General features: G+C 38.9%; 3 protein-coding genes across 4 annotated transcripts; 2 read left to right on the forward strand and 1 right to left on the reverse strand.

Annotated features, from left to right (window-relative positions):
• Nucleotides 1-3,993: 3,993 nt before the first annotated feature.
• LOC311086884 (uncharacterized protein) lies at nt 3,994-7,431 on the reverse strand. The gene is made up of 2 exons (XM_084120071.1): nt 6,924-7,431; nt 3,994-5,278 (listed from the first exon to the last, which is right to left on the reverse strand). Exons 1-2 carry the CDS (start codon nt 7,006-7,008, stop codon nt 4,407-4,409), a joined length of 957 nt encoding a protein of 318 aa, XP_083976197.1. The 5' UTR covers nt 7,009-7,431; the 3' UTR covers nt 3,994-4,406.
• Nucleotides 7,287-19,644, forward strand: LOC311086883 (uncharacterized protein). The gene is made up of 2 exons (XM_084120070.1): nt 7,287-8,157; nt 16,252-19,644. Exons 1-2 carry the CDS (start codon nt 8,073-8,075, stop codon nt 17,430-17,432), a joined length of 1,266 nt encoding a protein of 421 aa, XP_083976196.1. The 5' UTR covers nt 7,287-8,072; the 3' UTR covers nt 17,433-19,644.
• A 629-nt stretch (nt 19,645-20,273) lies between these two features.
• Nucleotides 20,274-24,188, forward strand: LOC311086971 (uncharacterized protein). 2 transcript variants are annotated; one of them, XM_084120216.1, is made up of 3 exons: nt 20,274-20,334; nt 20,586-20,754; nt 22,035-24,188. In XM_084120216.1, exons 2-3 carry the CDS (start codon nt 20,700-20,702, stop codon nt 23,189-23,191), a joined length of 1,212 nt encoding a protein of 403 aa, XP_083976342.1. In that variant the 5' UTR covers nt 20,274-20,334; nt 20,586-20,699; the 3' UTR covers nt 23,192-24,188. The 2 variants fall into 2 exon arrangements, with proteins under 2 accessions (XP_083976342.1, XP_083976343.1); XM_084120217.1 differs by having other exon boundaries at nt 20,307-20,369.
• The last annotated feature ends 335 nt before the right edge of the window (nt 24,189-24,523 follow it).

The following is a 24,523-nucleotide window of genomic DNA, read 5'->3' on the forward strand; positions in this document are numbered from 1 at the left end:
CTATGAAAAAAATCCACATTTAGTCCACTGAGTAATGATATTAAAACCATTATCAAGAATCATTGGCACATTATTCAAAGTGATCCCCAGTTATTGAATGTATTTAGTGAACAACCACTTTTTGTCTCTTCCAGGAGCTCTAATTTGAGGGACAAGCTTGTCCATGCTGACACCCACATCTCCTCTCCTACTACTCTTGTCGATGCCCAGGGTAATTTTCCATGTCACAATTGCTCTTCTTGTACTAAGTATGTCAAATGTAAATCATTTACACATCCTCGTACACTAAAAACGTATAAGATTAGACAACTGATTACTTGTAAGAGTACATGTTGTTTACATTATCATTAGTCCATGTTCACAACTATATGTTGGCAAAACTACACGTGCATTACGCACAAGAATGATTGAACACACAAGTGCCATTAGGAGACAGGATGATACATCTTCAATTTCTCACCATTTTAAGTCTGCTAACCACTCTCTGTCTGACATGAAGTTCCTGGGCATCGAGAGGATTCTACCTCACAGGAGAGGTGGAGATAGAGATAGAAAATTATTGCAAAGGGAGGCTTTTTGGATCTTTGAACTTAAATCTTTATTTCCTGAGGGTATGAATGAAGAACTTGAATTTTCTTGTTTTTTGTAAAATACATTCTTTCTTTTTTGTGTGTGTGTCTGTAATGCTGTATTATCATTGGAAGCTGTTCATTTGAAACATATATATATATACTTGTTTGTAATTCTACTTGAGACAATTGAGATTTTGAGATAATTGCATTCAGCTAATTGTCCTTAATTGCTGACTTGCTTAAAAAGGGTGAATGTTGTTTGCTAAATGAGCACTGAAGATAGCAATGTGCTGAAACGTTTGCTGGTGTCTATTCTGTTTTTAACCCACATGCACTTTGCACTTTTTTGCACGATGCAATTTGAAAAATAAAATATGTTTTTGTAGACTTCTAGTCTTGAGTGGATCAGTGTGCGGCTAGCCACTCCTCTTGTTTATTCTGCTTTACAGAAAAATTTCGTCTGAAAAATTCAGTCAGAAAAGTTCATTCTTTGTTGAGATCTTTGAGCTTGAAGTTTCAAATCTGGATTCCAGTGAGTATATCTCCATCCGGGTCACACGGCACCAAATTATTGGAAACTTTATTCCTTCATCGAAGCATAAACCAGGAGGCTTGAGTTGGATCTTTTAAGCAGAAGAAATTCTTTATTGAGATCTTCGCGGCTGTAGTTTTTTTCTCAAGTCTAATCTAAAGAAAGTTGCCTTGCACTTTTATATACATTTAGGGGGAGGGATTTACATTGAGGTTGAACAAAGCATGTAAATGAAGTATACAGGTTATTGAACCACCCTAGACTCCAGCGTGTTACCAGTCTCAATCCAATCAGCATAACTATTCAAATGCATATATGCTAATCCAATCAGCCCAACCATTCAACGTCTGGGGCTGTGGCTCTGGCTCCAAGAGCCATTAAAGACAATAAAGAGAAAACAAGAATTGCAACTTTGCTGAGCAGAATCATTCGTGTGATATCATCATCTTAACCTTAAAAGCTAAATACAATATTCTTTACCGTGATGTTATGTACGGAAGCATATTTGAAATAGATTCTTAAATTTGTTATTCCACAATGGGTATAACCATTTATAACATAACTGAGGAGCCAAAACATTATGACCACCTGCCTAATATTCTGTTAGTCCTCTGTGTGCTGCCAACACAGCATCGACCCACCGAGGCATAGACTCTACGAGAGCCCTGAAGGTGTCCTGTGGGATCTGGCACCAAGACATCAGCAGCAGATCCTTCAAGTCCTGTAGGATACGAGGTGGAGCCGCCATGGATTGAACCTGTTGGTCCAGCACATCGCAGAGATGCTCAATTGGATTGAGATCTGGGGATTTGGAGGTCAGGACAACACTTCATTACGTTCCTCAAACCATTCCTGATCAATATGTGCAGTGTGGCAGGGTGTATTATCCACTTCCACCAGGGAATACCATTGTAATAGGGGTTTACCTGGTTTACAACAATGTTTAGGTAGGTGGCACGTGTCAAACTTGCGTCCACATGAATGGCCGGACCCAGGGTTTCCCAGCAGAACATTGCCCAGAGCATCACACTCCCTCCACCGGTTTGCTGTCGTCCCACAGTGTATCCTGTCAAGTCAAGTCACCTTTATTTAAATAGCACTTTTAACAATACAGACTGTTTCAAAGCAGTTTTACAGAGATAACAGAAAAATAATGCAACAAAGTTTGTTTCAACTGTACAGCAGCTCTAGAAGAAAATAGTGTCATAGTCCAGCTTAAGTAAGTTCAGTGATGATTCATTTTTGTTGTAAAAAGTGCCATCACTTCCCCAGCTTCATGACGGACATGTATACGGCCGTCCATGTGATGTAAAAGACAACAAGACTCATCGGACCAGGCGACCGTCTTCCATTGCTCCAAGGTCTGACGCTCACATGCCCATTGAAGGCACTCTCGACGGTGGACAGGGGTCATGATAGGCACTCAGATTGGTCTGTGGCTTCACAGCCTCATAGTGCAATGTGCTGTGACACATTCCTCCCATAACCAACATTAAACTTTTGTGTGACTTGTGCCACAGTTGACCTTCTGTTGGCTCGGACCAGATAGCCTTCGTTGCCCTTGTGCATCAAGCCTTGGGCGTCCAACATCCTGTCGCCAGTTTGTGGTTTGTCCCTCCTGTGTTGATAAATTCTCACCACTGCTGACCTAACAAGCCTTGCCGTTTCAGAGATACTCTGACCCAGTTGCCTTGCCATAACAATTTGGTCATTGTCAAAGTCACCCAGATCTTTATTTTTGCCCATTTCTCCTGGATCAAACGCATTGATTATGGAAACTGATTGTTTGCTTACCATCTAATATGAAGACCTTAATGTGTGGCCTTGTTAGGAGTTGATCAACACTGTTCACTTCACCTGTGATTGCTCATAATGTTTTGGGTCTTTTATGTTTTAGGAAGGTATTGCAATCGGATTGTCATATTTGGGGGCCCTTGGCATCAAAAACTAGTTTCACTTATGAATCTGCAAATATTTTCTAAATAAAACTTTCTTTTGAACTTCCTTTCATCTGTGTCTGTGCATCTCTGTCTTAAAGATGTAGAGAATTCTGCTGAACACAACACAAAACATACATCCCTTAAAAGGAAACAGTTTCATCCAAATTGTTAGTTAAAGGTGATTGTAGCTTATCCTATGAATTAATTTGTTGCATAAATGATGTTTACATTTCTGTTGAAAAATTACTTTAGCATATAGGTAAATACTTTTATTTTTTAGAAAAAAAAATATATCAAACCAAAATTACAATGATTGGTATTGAATAACCAATTGAGTTTTTTTTCCCACAATTATTTTAACTCATTTACTGTAATGAATTATTGTTCAATTTGACCAGAGGAAATTATAGTTTAGTGGACAACTCAAGTGTGCACATTAATTCCCAACCATATTTAACTTTTTTTTGTTTATTTTTATTTAAGTGTCATTTGTGTTACACTATTTAATGTTAACAGGTTTTTTTTTTTTTTTTTTTCACAAAAATAATAAAGCACTTGTGTGGCCTTTCTTGGTCTAATACAATATACTGTGTTGAAAGGGGATCATTTTGACAATGTTGTCGTCTGTACGTTTTAGTACATCGTCCTCATGTAAACATACCCTAATTCTGTTCACATTAAACAGGTTGAGATGATGGACCTGGGGCTACGACTACAAGTCTGTGAGGAATAACTTCGAATAACGAAACAATTGACACAAGAATTGTGTCAAATCATTGACAGTTAAATAATTTAAGCTGATCTTATATGAATGGAAAACAGGCCCTGGAGCACTTCCTAAAATAATGTTTTATTTAATGCAGAACTGAGATACAACATTTACATTCATGTTGATTAAAACTGACATAAACCGCTTCTGTGCTCATTAAATAAGTCACACACAGAAGAAGATTAGTGTACCTTTTTTATTTCTGGAAATGGCATGTAGTCACCACCACACTACACGTTAGTGTCTGTCTTCAATTAGAAGATGCAGTACGAGACAGGCTACCCTATTCAAACATGACCCCTTGCCCACAGTTAAAAAACCGAAATGACCAAATTAACTTTATTTCTTGAAATATTTTCAGCCAAACTGATTAACTACGACAAATGAAAGGAAAGAACAGTGGTGCATTAACAATCCATTTAGTAGTATTTCTGCTCCCATCACAGAAGAAAATAGTTCCTTCAAACTTGAGGCATTTGACAGTGACAACACACCCTACTTTTCTAAAGGAAAAGTTTGTTTTGTAGAGCATGTACAAACAAGTTGTTACACAGAAGGACAGCTCATTCAGCAAAACTGCAACTTCTCACTGTTTAAACTGCAACGGAAGATGAACTTTGCTCACTGTGTGACAGCATCGGACAAGGCTTTCTTATATGATTCTGCAGATCGCTGGACTGGGTGAAAGTCCTCCCACACGCAGCGCAGTGATACGGCCTCTCTCCAGTGTGCACTCGCTCGTGTCTTTTCAGGGCTCCAGAATGAGTGAAACCCTTTCCGCAATATGAGCACTTGTAAGGTTTTTCTCCAGTGTGGATTTTTTGGTGCTGTTTCAATGCACTGGATCTAGTAAACGTGTCCCCACACTCAAAACACATGTGAGCTCTCTCGCCAGTGTGTATTTTCTGATGATCATTAAAACAGCCCAAGCGCAAAAAGCCCTTTCCACACACAGCGCACACGTAAGGCTTCTCATTTGTATGAATTTTTATGTGGGCCTTTAGGTTTGATGCCAAAATAAAATTTTTACCACACTGATCACACTTAAACGCCCTTTCTCCAGAGTGCGAGCGCTGATGATCTTTGAGGTTCGTTGCACATTTGAAACTCTTTCCACACTGACTGCACGTGTACGGCCTCTCTCCAGTGTGAATCCGTATGTGCCTTTTAAGGTGTCCTTTACATGTGAAACTCTTTTCACAATGAGGGCAGGTGAAAGGCTTCACTCCGGAGTGAATTTTGACGTGTTCATTGAAGTGTCCTTTATGTGTGAAACTCTTCCCACACTCAGGGCAGGTGAAACAACTGTTGGCTTCTGTTCTCTGCTTCGTTTCTTGTGAGAGATTCTGTTTCGATTCTGAACTACTAAACGATTTTTCTCCACTTCTGAAACTATGAGCTTCTTGATACAGACAAGTCTCCTCTGTGTCATTCACTTGACCTTCTTCTTTCACTTGCACCAGGTCTAAAACGAAAACAGTATACGGTCAAATATCAATTCACAAAAGGTGAAATCAAAAACAACAATGATCCAAGCTTAATGGCACAAGCAAGAGCTGTCACGTATCTATTTATATCAGATATTTGATGTGCTGATTGATGCACTGCTAATATACAAAGTAATGATCATTGCAGTATCTGTCCTCATATTATAAAGGGATAATTTACCCAAAAACTGAAAATTCTGTCATTAATTACTCACCCTCGTATCGTTCCAAACCTGTAAGACTTCCGTTCATCTTCAGAACACACATGAAGATCTTTTTGATGAAAACTGAGAGCTTTCTGTCCCTCCATTGACAGCTACACAACTACCACTTTGACGCTTCAAAATATTCATTAAGAGATCGTAAAACTAATCCATATGAATAGAGCAGTTAAGTCCAAAACATTTCTGAGGAGACTTAATCGCTTTTTATGATGAACAGATTGAGCTTTTATTAAACATTGATCAGTGAACATAAACAGAAGCTCAACCAAACATCAAGTGAACATGCTTGAGCTTCTGTTTCCCACAACTGATGTGTGAGCTGGTGAATAAAAGACTAAATTCAATCTGTTCATCATATAAAGCGATCAAGTCTCTTCAGAAAATTTGGACTAAACCGCTCAATTCATATAGATTAGTTTTACGATCTCTTTATGAACTTTTTGAAGCGTCAAAGTGTCAGTTGAGTAGCTGAGTAGAGTCAATGGAGGGGCAGAAAGCTCTCAGTTTTAATCAAAAATCTTCATTTGTGTTCCGAAGATGAACGAAAGACTTAAGGGTTTTAAACGACATGAGGGTGAGCCAATTAGGACAAAATTTTCATTTTTGGGTGAACTAACCCTTTAACAATGTTATTTTAGTAGGTGACCAGGGAGTGTTGTATCAAATGGTAAAGTGAAACAGTTTAACCAGTTATAAATGAGCTACATGGATTAAATCACATACACAACGTCAGATGTTGTAAGTATCTGAAATGATTTTCAGAACAAAACTCAATTTGAGGTAAAAAATCACTTCTGTGCTATAATTTGATGTTACAATTGTAGGTTTTTATTTGACAGAATGTGCATGTGCATTTGCATTTATTTATAATTTAAGATAATGACTTTATTTTTTTTATTTTTTTTTATATAGTTTTAAGTTGACCAACTGCGATTGATATAATATGTAACACTTTCCAATGTACATTTACTGAAACCGTAAAGCATGAATAAAAACGTTTAGTGTTTCTACATTTGCCACAACTGTGAGAGTAACTAACACTGCTGTTTTTTAATCTTTAAATATTTGATAAATTAGTTCAGTATTTTGCAACCTGAAATTAAAATGGAATTCCTCCCATTTGTTTACTTTGAATTAAAATGCTTCAATTGAAATGGGGTGTGTGGCTGACACAAAAACAATTGTGAGAGAGTGCATTTAACAAAGTATTCATGCACACGCATGTAAAACTAATAGAAAGGAGAAATTCCAAATGTAAGTTTGAGTTTGAGACAGCTGGCAAAAACACTGAGAGCAATAGAAGCATGGACAAAAACTCCCCAGTCTCCACTACTGCCATGGTTTTCTAAACAAGCTCTATTTGAACTTTACACCGTTTCATTAGTGAAAACTCACCAACCTATTTGTTCTTCAGCATCTTCATCTTTCACTCTGCATGCTTCTGCATCACTCATGTCTTCACTCTCATCTTTAATACACTCCATCTTTACGAGAATGCCAGGCAGATATCAGCATTTATTTCTATACAGATTGTTTCAAAGCTGATTCACAGTAATAAACAGGAAAATAACGAGCAATGATGCTAACTTTATCAAATATGAGCTGTTACACCTGAATTTTTCCTGTTTGTTTGGTAACGAGACTTTGCCACGTTTACGGAGATGAAAATATTCGTGCCATTTATTGGCCTGATTGAATGCCAACTCTCACACACACATATATTACGCGCTAAAAGCACGTGCCGCGTTTGTTTACGTTTTTCACTTCCGAGCTTATGATAATCCAGCACTGTCACATCTTTAAGCGGATCGACCCTTTGTCGCTTATCCAGATCGGAGATGCTTTGCAAATCCTTCCTCCTCTAATATGCGAAAACGTATTTCTAATTCTTTATATTTTTAGAGGTTTGCAAACTGATCTCGGTGCATTTCCGCCATCTACAGGGATGGAGTGAGGACGTTGAAAAAAAAACAAAAAAAAAAAAAAAAACGTATAGACTAAATTGACATTGTATGCTCTTATAACGCTGATATATCAACATACCACTGGATAAAAAATGTGGCTTTTAAATATATGTCACCAAAATTACCCTCTGACTTACATGTTTGTATTATTTTCTAAAGACCTTTATTTTGCTGCGTAGTTGAAATGACGTCACACGAGCTGCGGCGCACTCAGACTGCTGTGAAATTTGTATTGTGTTTATGGTTTAAGGTGTAAATAGTTACGAAACCTTCGAAAGTAGTTCATGTTATTTACAAATGTTCTGAAACAACATGGAAGTATTGCTGCATTTAGCGTAATGTAATGTGAACGTAGATTATCGCCATATATGTGTTATTGTAATGCTTTTTGTAAAGTGCTGTTGGTCTCTTTCAAATGGCGCAACATTTATGAGTGTTATTATGGAACAGGGATTTATTTTGTATATTTATTTAGCTTTGATCTTTCCATTCAAATTTTCCTATAGTCTCAAACGTGACAAAGTCTCCTTTCCAAACAAGCAGTAAAACCCCAGCTGAGATCTGAGTGACATATTATTGTAAAGATGGAGTTTATTAAAGAGGAGAGAGAAGACACGAGTCATGCAGAAGCGTGCAGAATGGACAATGAAGATACTGAGGAACAAAGAGGTTGGTGTCAATTCTTATTCATTAATGACTGCTGACAATGAATAAATTCTTGAACAGTTCACAGGAGCTGTAAAAAACAAACAAACGGTGTTTTAGTGAAAATTGTTACAAAATGCATATAAATGATCATAACAGATCAGATGGCATTAACCCAGCTAACAAAAACATGTTCAAAGAACGTTTTGCTAATGTTCTTTATTTTTTAAAACTTTATTTCTGAATGTGACTATGAACATTCAAAACATTTTTGCTTTAAAAACGTTTTTTTCTTGGTTATATAAATGTTAAACGTACAGTCAATCCAAAAATTCTGTCATTAATTATTCACCTTCATGTCATTGCAAACCCATAAGGCTTTCGTTCATCTTCGGAACACAAGTGAAGATATTTTTGATGAAAACTGAGAGCTTCTGTCCCTCCATTGACAGCTATAAAACTGACACTTTGACGCTTCAAAAAGTTTATAAAGAGATCATAAAACTAGTCCATATGAATTGAGCGGTTTAGTCCAAAATTTCCTGAAGACACTTGATCGCTTTATATGATTTTCAGATTGAATTTAGGCTTAGTTTTATTCACATATAAACATTCATCAATGCACAAATCAGTTATGATAAACGGAAGCTCAAGCATGTTCGCTTGAGGCACAAGAACCAATGAGTTTCACTCATGTTATGCAGCACGTTTGAGCTCCAGCAAGAACCAATAACGTTCATTCTTGTGTGTTATGCCAGCCCGTTCTCATCCCAAGGCGTCATATACTGACGCTTTTGACATTTCGTCTACATCGAACGCACATGGCACCCTTTAACGTCAATATGAGACGAGTTCTCGTGTTACGCTGCACGTTTGAGCTCCAGCAAGAACCAATAACGTTCATTCTTGTGTGTTATGCCGCACGTTTGAGCTTCAGCAAGAAACAATAACGTTCATTCTCATGTTACACAGCACGTTTGAGCTTCAGCAAGAAACAATAACGTTCATTCTTGTGTGTTATGCAGCACGTTTGAGCTTCTGCAAGAACCATTGAGGTTCATTCTCATGTTACGCAGCACGTTTGAGCTCCAGCAAGAACCATTGAGGTTCATTCTTGTGTGTTACACAGCACGTTTGAGCTCCAGCAAGAACCAATGAGGTTCATTCTCGTGTTACGCAGCACATTTGAGCTCCAGCAAGAACCAATGATGTTCATTCTCGTGTTGCACAGCACGTTTGAGCTCCAGCAAGAACCAATGATGTTCATTCTTGTGTTACGCAGCACGTTTGAGCTCCAGCAAGAACCAATAACGTTCATTCTTGTGTGTTATGCCGCACGTTTGAGCTTCTGCAAGAACCAATGAGGTTCATTCTCGTGTTACGCAGCACATATGAGCTTCTGCAAGAACCAATAACGTTCATTCTTGTGTGTTACGTAGCACTTTTGAGCTTCAGCAAGAACCAATAACGTTCATTCTTGTGTTACGCAGCACATATGAGCTTCCGCAAGAACCAATGAGATTCATTCTTGTGTTACGCAGCACATTTGAGCTCCAGCAAGAACCAATGAGGTTCGTTCTTGTTACGCAGCCCGTTTGAGCTCCAGCAAGAACCAATGAGGTTCATTCTCGTGTTACACAGCACGTTTGAGCTCCAGCAAGAACCAATGAGGTTCATTCTCGTGTTACACAGCACGTTTGAGCTCCAGCAAGAACCAATGATGTTCATTCTTGTGTTACGCTGCACGTTTGAGCTCCAGCAAGAACCAATAACGTTCATTCTTGTGTGTTATGCCGCACGTTTGAGCTTCTGCAAGAACCAATGAGGTTCATTCTCGTGTTACAAAGCACGTTTGAGCTCCAGCAAGAACCAATGAGGTTTATTCTTGTTACGCTGCACTTTTGAGCTTCCGCAAGAACCAATAACGTTCATTCTCGTGTTACACAGCACGTTTGAGCTTCAGCAAGAACCAATAACGTTCATTCTCGTGTTACACAGCACGTTTGAGCTTCAGCAAGAACCAATAACGTTCATTCTCGTGTTACACAGCACGTTTGAGCTTCCGCAAGAACCAATGAGCTTCATTCTTGTGTTACGCCGCACGTTTGACCTTCCGCGAGAACCAATGAGGTTTATTCTTGTGTTACGCAGCACGTTTGAGCTTCTGCAAGAACCATTGAGGTTTATTCTTGTGTTACGCTGCACGTTTGAGCTTCAGCAAGAACCAATAACGTTCATTCTTGTGTTATGCAGAAGCGGCAACCTCCCCGTCTCTTTCTTGAAACCAACACGGAAGTGAGTTAAACTGCAATTCGTTGACTGGCCGCTTGAGGCTGATGTCAAAAGTGAGTCAAATCTGTATCTCCCCCATGTTAAAATACCAAATTTTACAGCAGGAAAAAACGTGTTTACAGCCTGGTGTCTGTATGTGGCTTTGGTCTATACAGCTATTTTTGCCCTTCATGACAACTGTGAGGGGGGTGAATTTTTTTATAACTCATCCGTTTAGTTGATTAATATTTAAAGTTCTGCATAATTAAGGGTGTGGCCACTTGAATGACAGGTGGGTTGTCGCTGATGTCAATGCTAGCCGCTTGTCTGTTGTTACTAGCCGTCACTTCACCTCAGCAAATGTTAGCTGCTGAACTTGCCATCTCTGGCGTGTTTTGTCGGGATTATTTCATACAATTGAATACACCCATTAAGTAACGTTAACTTTGCCCACGGCTTAGGATTGTTGTCGTCGAGTATCGTTCGAGAGAACAACCAGCGCTGTATTTCAGTTTTCCTCTGTGAACATGCACTAATGGATGTCTGACAATTTCGTTGCTTTTTGGAGTTTTCAGATTTAAAAACGTCAATAAAGGCTCGTTCGTTCTGCTCTCACGGAACAGATATAGATTATAATATGCTTATGTATGTAACTTACCGTCTGATGAAATCATGCAGGCGTCGGCGCTTTCTCCGTCCATGCTATAAATGCACATCCATGAATGAGCGCGGATTTTCTAGCGCATTTACTTGAACTTCATAGGCAATATATCTATAACCCATTTGAGAGGCGGCCAAAATCAGAATTTAAAATGGAATGAATAAGCTCTCTACGAACTTGACGAGCGATGCCGTGCTGACGGACCATAAGAAAGAGTGACTGACATGTGCACATAAATCACTGTCACACACACACTCTCAGAGTAATATTAAGTTACTGCATAATACATTTTCAACTAACGTTAGCAGAATAGTACAGAATCACAATACACAGTCTCACTTGTAGCCGTGTCTTTTAAATATTATAATATAATATTTCGAAGGGCAAAAACAGGAACTTTTAATTGGCTTTACATCATCAGCTAACTCGATCACGTCGAGCCATAGATATAAACAGTGTTTATAGATATATCATAGATATAAAACAGTGTTTATATCTATGACGTCGAGCTAGGTGATTTCGGCTCCTCAGCTCCACTCAGCCTGTTTGCCTATTTTCTGTTATCCGGGAGTGACGCGAGGCCAAGATGGCGACGGCCGGCTCCGCCTACTTTAGGCTTCAAAAATGCTCTTCAGAAACCTACGGGTGACGTCACGGACACTACGTCCATATTTTTTTACAGTCTATGGTTACGCAGCACATTTGAGCTTCCACGAGAACCAATGAGGTTTATTCTTGTGTTACGCAGCACATTTGAGCTCCAGCAAGAACCAATGAGGTTCGTTCTTGTTACGCAGCCCGTTTGAGCTCCAGCAAGAACCATTGAGGTTCATTCTCATGTTACAGTACGCAGCACATTTGAGCTCCAGCAAGAACCAATGAGGTTCGTTCTTGTTACGCAGCACGTTTGAGCTCCAGCAAGAACCAATGAGGTTCATTATTGTGTTACGCAGCACGTTTGAGCTCCAGCAAGGACCAATGAGGTTCATTATTGTGTTACACAGCACGTTTGAGCTCCAGCAAGAACCAATGAGGTTCATTATTGTGTTACGCAGCACGTTTGAGCTCCAGCAAGGACCAATGAGGTTCATTATTGTGTTACGCAGCATGTTTGAGCTCCAGCAAGAACCAATGATGTTCATTCTTGTGTGTTACACAGCACGTTTGAGCTCCAGCAAGAACCAATGAGGTTCATTCTCGTGTTACGCAGCACATTTGAGCTCCAGCAAGAACCAATGAGGTTCGTTCTTGTTACACAGCACGTTTGAGCTCCAGCAAGAACCAATGAGGTTCATTCTTGTGTGTTACACAGCACATTTGAGCTCCAGCAAGAACCAATGAGGTTCATTCTCGTGTTACACAGCACATTTGAGCTCCAGCAAGAACCAATGAGGTTCGTTCTTGTTACACAGCACGTTTGAGCTCCAGCAAGAACCAATGAGGTTCATTCTTGTGTGTTACACAGCACATTTGAGCTCCAGCAAGAACCAATGAGGTTCATTCTCGTGTTACACAGCACGTTTGAGCTCCAGCAAGAACCAATGAGGTTCATTATTGTGTTACGCAGCATGTTTGAGCTCCAGCAAGAACCACTGAGGTTCATTCTTGTGTGTTACACAGCACGTTTGAGCTCCAGCAAGAACCAATGAGGTTCATTCTCGTGTTACACAGCACATTTGAGCTTCCGCGAGAACCAGTGAGGTTTATTCTTGTGTTACGCAGCACATTTGAGCTCCAGCAAGAACCAATGAGGTTCGTTCTTGTTACGCAGCCCGTTTGAGCTCCAGCAAGAACCAATGAGGTTCATTCTCATGTTACACAGCACGTTTGAGCTCCAGCAAGAACCAATGAGGTTCATTCTCGTGTTACACAGCACGTTTGAGCTCCAGCAAGAACCAATGAGGTTTATTCTTGTTACGCTGCACTTTTGAGCTTCCGCAAGAACCAATGAGGTTCATTCTCATGTTACACAGCACGTTTGAGCTCCAGCAAGAACCAATGATGTTCATTCTTGTGTTACGCTGCACGTTTGAGCTCCAGCAAGAACCAATAACGTTCATTCTTGTGTGTTATGCCGCACGTTTGAGCTCCAGCAAGAACCAATGAGGTTCATTCTCGTGTTACACAGCACGTTTGAGCTCCAGCAAGAACCAATGAGGTTTATTCTTGTTACGCTGCACTTTTGAGCTTCCGCAAGAACCAATGAGGTTCATTCTCATGTTACACAGCACGTTTGAGCTCCAGCAAGAACCAATGATGTTCATTCTTGTGTTACGCTGCACGTTTGAGCTCCAGCAAGAACCAATAACGTTCATTCTTGTGTGTTATGCCGCACGTTTGAGCTCCAGCAAGAACCAATGAGGTTTATTCTTGTTACGCTGCACTTTTGAGCTTCCGCAAGAACCAATGAGGTTCATTCTTGTGTTACGCTGCACGTTTGAGCTTCAGCAAGAACCAATAACGTTCATTCTCGTGTTACACAGCACGTTTGAGCTTCCGCAAGAACCAGTGAGCTTCATTCTTGTGTTACGCCGCACGTTTGACCTTCCACGAGAACCAATGAGGTTTATTCTTGTGTTACGCAGCACGTTTGAGCTTCTGCAAGAACCATTGAGGTTCATTCTTGTGTTACGCCGCACGTTTGACCTTCCGCGAGAACCAATGAGGTTTATTCTCGTGTTACGCAGCACGTTTGAACTCCAGCAAGAACCAATGAGGTTCATTCTTGTGTTACACAGCACATTTGAGCTCCAGCAAGAACCAATGAGGTTTATTCTTGTGTTACGCTGCACGTTTGAGCTTCAGCAAGAACCAATAACATTCATTCTTGTGTGTTACGCAGCACATTTGAGCTTCCGCGAGAACCATTGAGGTTCATTCTTGTGTTACGCCGCACCGTTTGACCTTCCGCGAGAACCAATGAGGTTTATTCTTGTGTTACGCAGCACGTTTGAACTCCAGCAAGAACCAATGAGGTTCATTCTTGTGTTACACAGCACATTTGAGCTCCAGCAAGAACCAATGAGGTTTATTCTTGTGTTACGCTGCACGTTTGAGCTTCAGCAAGAACCAATAACGTTCATTCTTGTGTGTTACGCAGCACATTTGAGCTTCCGCGAGAACCAATGAGGTTTATTCTGGTGTTACGCAGCACATTTGAGCTCCAGCAAGAACCAATGAGGTTCGTTCTTGTTACGCAGCCCGTTTGAGCTCCAGCAAGAACCATTGAGGTTCATTCTCATGTTACGCAGCACATTTGAGCTCCAGCAAGAACCAATGAGGTTCGTTCTTGTTACGCAGCACGTTTGAGCTCCAGCAAGAACCAATGAGGTTCATTCTTGTGTGTTACACAGCACATTTGAGCTCCAGCAAGAACCAATGAGGTTCATTATTGTGTTACACAGCACGTTTGAGCTCCAGCAAGAACCGATGAGGTTCATTATTGTGTTACGCAGCATGTTTGAGCTCCAGCAAGAACCATTGAGGTTCATTCTTGTGTGTTACACAGCACGTTTGAGCTCCAGCAAGAACCAATGAGGTTCATTCTCGTGTTACACAGCACATTTGAGCTTCCGCGAGAACCAATGAGGTTTATTCTTGTGTTACGCAGCACATTTGAGCTCCGGCAAGAACCAATGAGGTTCGTTCTTGTTACGCAGCCCGTTTGAGCTCCAGCAAGAACCATTGAGGTTCATTCTCATGTTACGCACCACATTTGAGCTCCAGCAAGAACCAATGAGGTTCGTTCTTGTTACACAGCACGTTTGAGCTCCAGCAAGAACCAATGAGGTTCATTCTTGTGTGTTACACAGCACATTTGAGCTCCAGCAAGAACCAATGAGGTTCATTCTCGTGTTACACAGCACGTTTGAGCTCCAGCAAGAACCAATGAGGTTCGTTCTTGTTACACAGCACGTTTGAGCTTCTGCAAGAACCATTGAGGTTCATTCTCGTGTTACGCAGCACATTTGAGCTCCAGCAAGAACCAATGAGGTTCGTTCTTGTTACACAGCACGTTTGAGCTTCTGCAAGAACCAATGAGGTTCATTCTTGTGTGTTACACAGCACATTTGAGCTCCAGCAAGAACCAACAAGGTTCATTATTGTGTTACACAGCACGTTTGAGCTCCAGCAAGAACCAATGAGGTTCATTCTTGTGTGTTACACAGCACATTTGAGCTCCAGCAAGAACCAATAAGGTTCATTATTGTGTTACACAGCATGGTTCATTCTTGTGTGTTACACAGCACGTTTGAGCTCCAGCAAGAACCAATGAGGTTCATTCTCGTGTGACACAGCACGTTTGAGCTCCAGCAAGAACCAATGAGGTTCATTATTGTGTTACACAGCACGTTTGAGCTCCAGCAAGAACCAATGAGGTTCATTCTCGTGTTACACAGCACATTTGAGCTCCAGCAAGAAACAATGAGGTTCATTCTCGTGTTACACAGCACGTTTGAGCTCCAGCAAGAACCAATGAGGTTCATTCTCGTGTTACACAGCACGTTTGAGCTCCAGCAAGAACCAATGAGGTTCATTCTCGCACGTCAAGCAGGCTCAGTTGAGCTTCTGTTTATGTTTGCTGATCAATGTTTATATGTGAATAAAAGCCTAAATTCAATATGTTCATCATATAAAGCTATCAAGTCTCTTCAGAATATTTGGACTAAACCGCTCAATTCATATGGATTAGTTTCACGATATCTTTATGAACTTTTTGAAGCGTCAAAATGGTAGTTGAGTAGCTGTCAATGGAGGGGCAGAAAGCTTTCAGATTTCATCAAAAAGATCTTCATTTGTGTTCCGAAGATGAATGAAAGTCTTACGGGTTTGGAACAACATGAGGGTGAGAAATGAATGACAGAATTTTCATTTTTGGGTGAAGTATCCCTTTAAGGGAATATTGCATTCATAATTTTGCAAACATTATTGGAATGTCATATTTGAACCAATTAGGAACTTTTTTTTTTAAAGTTCCATTAACGATTTATAAATATATATATATTTGTGCTAGCGTTTTGACGAATGTTCTATTAACGTTACTGGAAGAACGTTTGTTCATAACTTTGAGAAAACCATAAGGTTTGCTAAAGTTCTGAGAATGTTCCCCTGTTAGCTGGGAAATTGTTAGATTGCATTTTAATGTGTCATTCTTGAATTGATTTGGACAATTAAACATGTTTTAGGCCTGATAGAAGTCAAAGAGGAACATCAGGAACTGAATGAAGTGGAGGAGAAAGATCTGTACGAGGAACCTCATCATTTCATAAATGAAGAACAGTCTTGTAGTTGGTCACAGAATGATAATAATCTTTCACAAGAAACAGTGCAGAAAACAGAAGCCAAAAACTCTTTTACTTGCTCTCAGTGTGGAAAGAGTTTCACACGCAAAGGACACCTGAAGATTCACATGATAATTCACACAGGTGAGAGACCGTACACCTGCCCTCAGTGTGCGAAGAGTTTCACATGCAAAGGAAGCCTTAAGGATCACTTCAAAATCCACTCTGGAGAGAAGCCTTTCACCTGCCCTCAGTGTGGATGGAGTTTTGCACGTCAAGAAGACCTTAAGAGGCACATAAGGATTCACACTGGAGAGAAGCCGTTCACATGCTCTCAGTGCGAAAAGTGTTTTACAAGCTCAGGAGACCTTAAGAGGCACTTGCGAATTCACTCCGGTGAGAGGCCTTTTACCTGCCCTCAGTGCGGAAAGAGTTTCACGCAGAAGGAAGGTCTTAAGGAGCACACCAAAATTCATTCTGGAGAGAAGCTTTTTGCATGCATGTTATGTGGGAAGAGTTTCACACATCAAAGAAGCTTGAAAAGGCACATGAAAGTTCATTCTGGAGAGAAATTACACCAGTGCTCTGAGTGTGGCAGGAGATTTGCAGAAGCTGGCAATCTAAAAACTCACTTGCTGTCTCACACTGGAGAAAGACCATTTAGCTGTGAGCGCTGTAATAAGAAGTTTTTTTTGGCTGTTCACTTAAAGACACACATGAGGATTCATGAAGATGAAACGCGTTACGTGTGTTCTTTTTGTGGGAAGAGTTTTCTGTGGCTTAACGGGTTTAAAGACCATCAAAAAACGCATATTGGTGAGAAACCCTACGAGTGCTTGGAATGTGGAAGCAATTTTACTAGAGCCGGTGAACTGAAAGTGCATGAACGAATCCATACTGGAGAAAAACCTTACAAGTGCTCACACTGTGAAAAGAGTTTCACTCAGTCAGGAGCCCTGAAAATTCACGAGCGAGTGCACACTGGAGAGAAGCCGTACCTCTGCCCTTCATGTGGGAAGACTTTCAGCCGATATGGAAATCTAGGGAAGCATTTAAAAAATGCTTGCCCAAAGTTGAGAAACTGAACAAAGTTCACCTTGAAGTAGAGCTGCACTATTCTTGATCAATTGAGAATCACAATTTTTTTTTGTTTCAAATAGAGATCACGATTCTAAATATACAACACAATAACAAAATAACATGTAATTTACTAGAGGTTCTGACAAAATGTTAATTGCTGCAGTCTTTTTAAAATGTTTGACACAAATTGTTATTTGAAGTGCCTATTTACTTCCAAAAGTTGATTTGCGCTATTCTGATCGCTTCCGTAGACGGAAGTGTTTATATCTGAATTATAAACTTTTATCCCAGTACTTCTGTGATAATTTGAAAATTTGCAACACAAATATTGTGTGGTTGAAAAGACTCTTTGTGAAGCTGTTTCACACATGACAACTGCTCTCTCTGGATCAGCAGCAGCACCAACACAAATCTGAATGTTCCAGTGTGATTTTGTCAAAGGTTTAATAGACACAGGCGAATCGTTGTCGTTTAGGAATGAGATTGCGTGGGTGCTTGTAGATCTTTTAACGATTAATCATGCAGCTCTAACTTTAAGTCAAATACTTGGACAGAATATCCTCCAAAAAGCATTTTTGGAAATTTAGACAGGAATATTAATGGAGGACAAAGTGTATTTCTGTGAAATGCTACAAAATTTGTAGGGATGCTTTAAGAGAATAGCAATATTCTAAATGACTACTTTTTTTGCACATCATTGGTCAAACAATGCCAATATAAGCCTGTTATTCATTCTTATATCCTCTATCATATCTTTAAAATGTCATTTTGGTCATCATAGTTCTTCAGAGAAGAACTGAAAATACTTTTTTTTATTATTTTTTTTTTATTGAGTGCTATTGTAATCAGTGTCCTATTGTAAGCTTAGCCATCGACTACTATTATTGTATGGATGAAAAGGGTCTATAAGGAAACGAGGTGACTTCAGTTTTCCTATTTTGTTTTTATTTGCATAAATCATGGAAAGATGACAAATGCATATAGTTAAGGTGGAAAAAAGTGATGTGAAAGTGTGTATGTGTACAATCAGACATTTGAATGACTCATAGCCAGTCAAATGCATCCTTTTCTCTCCCTTTTATGTGGGAATATTTTTTGTGGCCATCAGAAAACACATATTGGTGAGAAACCTACGTGTGCTTGGATTGTGGAAGTACACCAGAGTACTTTTACCAATTCACTGATTTACTCTTCCTTGTATTCATTTAGCAGACCAAAGGGATTTACAAATGAGGAATACATACAGTGATTCATCTTATGGGGGCAATAACACAAGAAGTGCTTACAATAGAAAGTTCCAATCATTGTCTAGAATAGTATACAGGCTATAACTGTGAGGCACTTTAGAAATAGTGAAAGCATAGAAGAGATTTAATTAATGGAAACGTCATTAAGCTTCAGAGGTTTTCAGCGCACTTGTGCTTTTCATGAGAATCCAATGGGTGTGAAGTGAATATGCATGACTGTAAAGCATTGTTATGATACACAGCAGTCATTACTTCCCATCAGAAATATTCTACAGCTTGACATCATCTCACACATTTATTTTTTCACAGCAAAATTTTCTATAGAATTTACATTCTTACATAATTTTGTAAATCCTTGTAAATAATCTCATTAGATGTGTGATGTTTGTCGGTATGTCTGTAATTAAATTCAATGCAATTCTAGATGTAGAACTGTACATATCATCAGAAGTGTGAATGTATTAGTTCCATCTTACTATTAATGCTAATAGTAAAATAACATTTTGTATCAATTTGGATAGTGATGTAATAATTTGTCTAATAGTCCAATGGTTATACAATAAAATGCAACTCGTTACTTTTATCCACTATATAATTGTCATGCATCTCAAATTTGGAAGCAAAATGGTCATCAATACATGATGCAGAATTACCTGTAGGAAGAATATGCATTTTAATAATTATGCATTTTAAATAATTATATGTAATCTCATTCCCTGTGCAGTTAAAGGACGATTGATTATTTTTTGGTTACAAAGACTACACTGCCCTCCCTCACTGAAGAATCTCCTTCACTGACACTGAAGTTAAAGCACAAGCCTAATTTAATCTATTCTACAGGTGAAGGCCAAGTTTGGACACAATAACCCAACAGACTTAAGAGATAGGAGGCTGGTCAGAGATTTGATGCGCTGCAATCACTTTCATTTTTGTACAAAAACAAATGCATAATAAATACTTTCACCTTGAAGTTTATAGTTTCTTCTTTATTTCAATTTTATTTTATTTTTTATTTTTTTTATTTTAAAAGAGAGAGACCTGTTTTAATTGCTGTAGCATTTAGCAACAGCAACAGCTAGTGGTCAAGCAGTTCAGTCTGCAGGAGTGTACTTATGATCAGCATCTTCTAGCTCCGTCTGAAGCTGTTTGTACTGCAATACACTCAGTGTTTCCTACAATTCAACACCACTCAGCTCAGCTGCAAGCATAGAGACCTGTAGCCCCAACCAGACTAACTAGGAGTGAGAACTGCATAAACACTGCCACTGTGTTAAGACTGTGTCACCTGACCAAGTAGCAGTATAGAGGGTTTTGGTAATATTTGATCATAGGTTCTAATAGACTTATATGGTTTTGTATGTTTTTCTTATCAAGTGTGACATTTTCTGGAGAATTTTAACAATTTCTGGAAACTTAAAAAAATGCATGTAGATTTTTAGAATTTTTCCATTTTTGACTAATATGACCTGATTTCTTTCGTTTAATCTCGTTTAGTCTTTTACTATCTTCTTCTATTTCTAGTCTTGGCTAACAGACGGTGGCGGCAATGCACTGTTTTAGTTTGCAAACCGCCGTTAAAAGGTATTTAGAAGAACCTCGGTCGCTTGCCAGTGACGTCATCAGGGCTGCGCCAGGTCTGCTGAAAATCGGTCGAGAAGAGGTTTGTGTTTTTGAGCGGAATAATATGCACGTAAGGTGGATAAATGACATTAAATGATTTATGTTTTAGAAAAGTATCCAAGATGCATTATTATTCTCGATTATTAATTTACAAATAGATTTTATTCTCGATTTTAATATTGTAATGCTTTATTTGTTGAGTTCTTATAAATATCGAAACTTGCATTGATTTTTCATTCCTGCTCACGTGGAACAGATTGATATATTTCGTGGTTTATTTTCTTTCACCAGTAATATCACCAGTGATATTATCATTTTAAACGTGACGAAGACGCGAAAGTCTTGAGTTTTGACAGCTCTTCCTGACATACTGTAAGCGAGGTCGTTAAAGAGGAGAGTGAAGACATGAGTGATGCAGAAGCATGCAGAATGAAAGATGAAGATACGGAGGAACAAAGAGGTTGGTGATCATTCTTGATTAATAAATTATTAACATTAAAGTAACAAAGCCTCATAGAGGCAAAATGGCATAAAAATACAACAAACCTCCATTATAGTGTAAAATAAATATTAGTGCTGTCAATCCATAAAAATGGATCGATAAATAAAAGTTAAATTATTCTGTTATTAATTGTGATTAATCGCACCTAACATTAAAGTTTTTAATATACTTTTATATTGTAATAATTTAACATTTAATCTCAACATAAAGACAGTAGCCTATTTTAAATGTTTGTTTAATGGTATCCTTTTATGAAAGAAGGCCAGTATATTAGACATTCAGCATGACAGTATCATTTTAACATTTATTAGGCTTTAAAAACTATAACAGCTTTTCATTTTTGTGAACTTAAAACAATCTTCCCATAAACCCATTGTAATAAATGCCACATTTACCTGTGAGCTTCAACATATCAAGGCTCAACACTGAGGTTTTTTCCTACTGGCCCAGTCAGACTGGTTCAGATTTTTACTTGAACTGTCAAAATGCACAAACATATATTGTTTTCGTTGTTTTTGACCCATGTAACCTTCTAAACAGTGCTTTAAGATTTTCAGGTAGGTCTAACAGTTATAAACAGAAATAAACAGAAATTGAATAAAGTTGTCAAACACTTCACAGTCTTCACTGCATAAATTATTAAATTAAATATAGATTATAATTAAAATTCTAATTAAAGCTACAAAAGTTATTCAGTCAAGAGCAGTGAGTGGTTTTCTATTTTTCTATTGTTCTTTGATTATCCTTTTATTACAGACAGCAGGAGTTATTAGGCTGATGTCACGTTAAGACGTGCCGCGGATCTGACACGCATCCCATTTTCTCACAACTCTTTACATTGATTTAAGTCAAGACTTCATTTAACTAATTTAAGACTGAGCTTGCGAGGATACTCGAAGCAAACAATAATAATAATAAACAATAATTTTGTGTGTTTTTGTCCGTTCAAGCGCTGTCTGAAGCGGCTTTCTGTGCGCACGAGTCTTGTGTGTGTCACACGGACAGGAGATTCACCGACGTGCGCCAATACTGCACTGCGTTCTCTTCTGTGTCTTATCGCGCTTGAATCGAACGTTTCCGCTTTCATTTGGACAGCCCTAATATTTATAAATCATTCATCATCCTGATCTGATGGAACACATCAAATGTCAATCTATTTGGGATTATTTTGTTTAGTTTTTTATCCGTCTTGTTTTATTTTTATTTTTATTCTTTTTTTCCCACTATGTTCATTTTAGACCCAATGGAAGTGAAAGATGAAAGTCAAGAACTGAATGGGGTGAAGAAGAAGCCTCATAAATTAAAAATTAGGGAAAAGTCTTCAAGTTGCTCAGAGACTGAAAAGGACGTTTCACAAAAAAGAACTGAAGCTAAAAGCTCTTTCGCCTGCTCTCAGTGTGGAAAGAGTTTCACACGTAAAGGACACCTTGAGGTTCACATGGTAATCCACACAGGTGACAGACCGTACACCTGCCCTCAGTGTGCCAAGAGTTTCACATGCAAAGGAAGCCTTAAGGATCACTTTAGGATTCACACAGGTGAGAGGCCTTTCACCTGCCCTCAGTGTAGCAAGAGTTTCACTAATTCAGGAGGACTTAAGAGGCACATACGTATTCACACAGGCGAGAGGCCTTTTACCTGCCGACAATGTGGAAAGAGTTTCCCAAGTTCAGGAGAGCTTAAGAGGCACATACGGATTCACTCTAGAGAGAGGCCTTTTACCTGCCCTCAGTGCGGAAAGAGTTACAAACAAAAAGAAGTTCTTAGGGAACACGCAAAAACTCACACGGGAGAAAGGCCTTTCGCATGCATGTTGTGTGGGAAGAGTTTCACACAACAGAGCACCTTAAAAGTTCACATGAAGGTTCATTCTGGAGAGAAATTACACCAGTGCTCTGAGTGTGGCAGGAGATTCTCAGAGGCCTGCAATCTCAAAACTCACTTGCTGTCTCACACTGGAGAAAGACCATTTAGCTGTGAGCGCTGTGATAAGAAGTTTTTTTTGGCCGTTCACTTAAAGACACACATGAGGATTCACGAAGACGAAAGACGTTACGTGTGTTCTTTTTGTGGGAAGAGTTTTCTGTGGCTGCATGGCTTTAAAGATCATCAGAAAACACACATTGGTGAGAAACCCTACGTGTGCTTGGACTGTGGGAAAACCTTTGCTAGAGCTGCAGAACTGAAAGTGCATGAAAGGATCCATACTGGAGAAAAACCTTACAAGTGCTCACACTGTGAGAAGAGTTTCACTCAGTCATCAGGCCTGAAAGTGCACGAGCGAGTGCACACTGGAGAGAAGCCGTACCTCTGCCCTTCATGTGGGAAGACTTTCAGCCGATATGGTAGTCTAGGGAAGCATTTAAAAAAGGCTTGCCCGAAGTTGAGAAAGTGAGCCAAGTTCTCCTTAAAGTTGTATAGAAATATAAAAAATTATTACTATTATTTGCACGTGGTAGCAGTTATCAACTATACTGATATCAGTGTGCGGTAAAACTTTACAATAAGGTTCTATTCTTAACATTGGTTTACTACGTCAGTTAACATGAACTAACAATGGAATTATGTTCATTTAAAAAAAAAAAATAGTTCAACATTTACTAATACATTACTAAATTCAAAAGTTGTATCTGTTAATATAATTTAATGGACCTGAGCTGACGTGAACAGTTGAATTTGCATTAAATAACGTTAACAAAGATAAATAAATACTGTAGCAAATGTATTGCTCGTTGTTAATGTTAGTTAATGCATAAGGTTAACTAGTGTGACCTTATTGTTAAGTTCTGCCCAGTTTATTTATCTTTAATAAATCTTTAAAATGTAATTTTGTAAATTATAGCTCTTCAGTACTGAAAATGATTGAAGTATCATTTGTTTTTATTGCAAAAACATGCATGCTTGAAATGTGTCAGTTTGTGCTCTAGTAGGGTACATTAATCATGTATATTTGTCACTTAATGGACTAATAAACCAGCAACTAAGATGTAGTTTTAGTGTTTCTAGCCATGTATGAAATTACCAGCTAAAGAAAGGAGCATGCAATGAGCACAATTTTACTTCAAATTAAGTTGTTTTTTTAACATTGGTATCTTCATTTTAACTTTATTGTAATACTGTAGATTCCTGCCTTGATGGAAGCATTAAATGTCGTCGTTTTATATTTAATTAACCTGTGCTGGTTTTTTGCAACACTGTAAAGTGGAACCATTTAATAAATGTGCCTTTAAATTCCCCTTTACACCACCAGATGGAGCCCTCACCTCAAGCCTGAAACTGAACCGGAAGCGCGCTGTTTCCTACTATCCGATTTACTATTGTCATATTCACAGTCATCTGTATCTTGCCTGTGTCACTTGAAGAGAGAGCACTCTTTTGGATTTGTTTGCCTTGTCTGTCTTTCTTCAGTGGCTTGTGTTTATGAATGTTGCTTGCCTTCTGACTCTTGCTCTGAATGGCTCGTGTTGAAATATTTGACAGTCACTTTAATAAAAACTTTCTGTAAGCTTGATCTTTTGCGAACCAAGACTGGCTTTGTAGTTGATGTGTTGATTTATGTGGGTTTCTGCTATGGTGAGTTTGGTGGCAGATATTCCCAGGATTTTAAGTGACTGGGATATTTGGGATAAGAACATACCATGTTCCAGTTGTCATTTGAGTTCATTGGTTCACCCACTAGCTTTACATGACATCTTTAATCCAGTGTCTGTATGTTGGAGGTGAAGAG

This window comes from Abramis brama (assembly GCF_963993115.1).
Source record: "Abramis brama genome assembly, chromosome: 7".
Classification (NCBI taxonomy): domain Eukaryota; kingdom Metazoa; phylum Chordata; class Actinopteri; order Cypriniformes; family Leuciscidae; genus Abramis; species Abramis brama.

Coding starts and splice junctions, on each gene's coding strand:
- LOC311086884 (XM_084120071.1), bottom strand. CDS start 7,008: ATGGAGTGTATTAAAGATGAGAGTGAAGACATGAGTGATGCAGAAGCA. Junction 5,279..6,923: donor AGATGCTGAAGAACAAATAG/GTTGGTGAGTTT, acceptor TTTTCGTTTTAG/ACCTGGTGCAAGTGAAAGAA.
- LOC311086883 (XM_084120070.1), top strand. CDS start 8,073: ATGGAGTTTATTAAAGAGGAGAGAGAAGACACGAGTCATGCAGAAGCG. Junction 8,158..16,251: donor AGATACTGAGGAACAAAGAG/GTTGGTGTCAAT, acceptor AACATGTTTTAG/GCCTGATAGAAGTCAAAGAG.
- LOC311086971 (XM_084120216.1), top strand. CDS start 20,700: ATGAGTGATGCAGAAGCATGCAGAATGAAAGATGAAGATACGGAGGAA. Junction 20,755..22,034: donor AGATACGGAGGAACAAAGAG/GTTGGTGATCAT, acceptor TGTTCATTTTAG/ACCCAATGGAAGTGAAAGAT.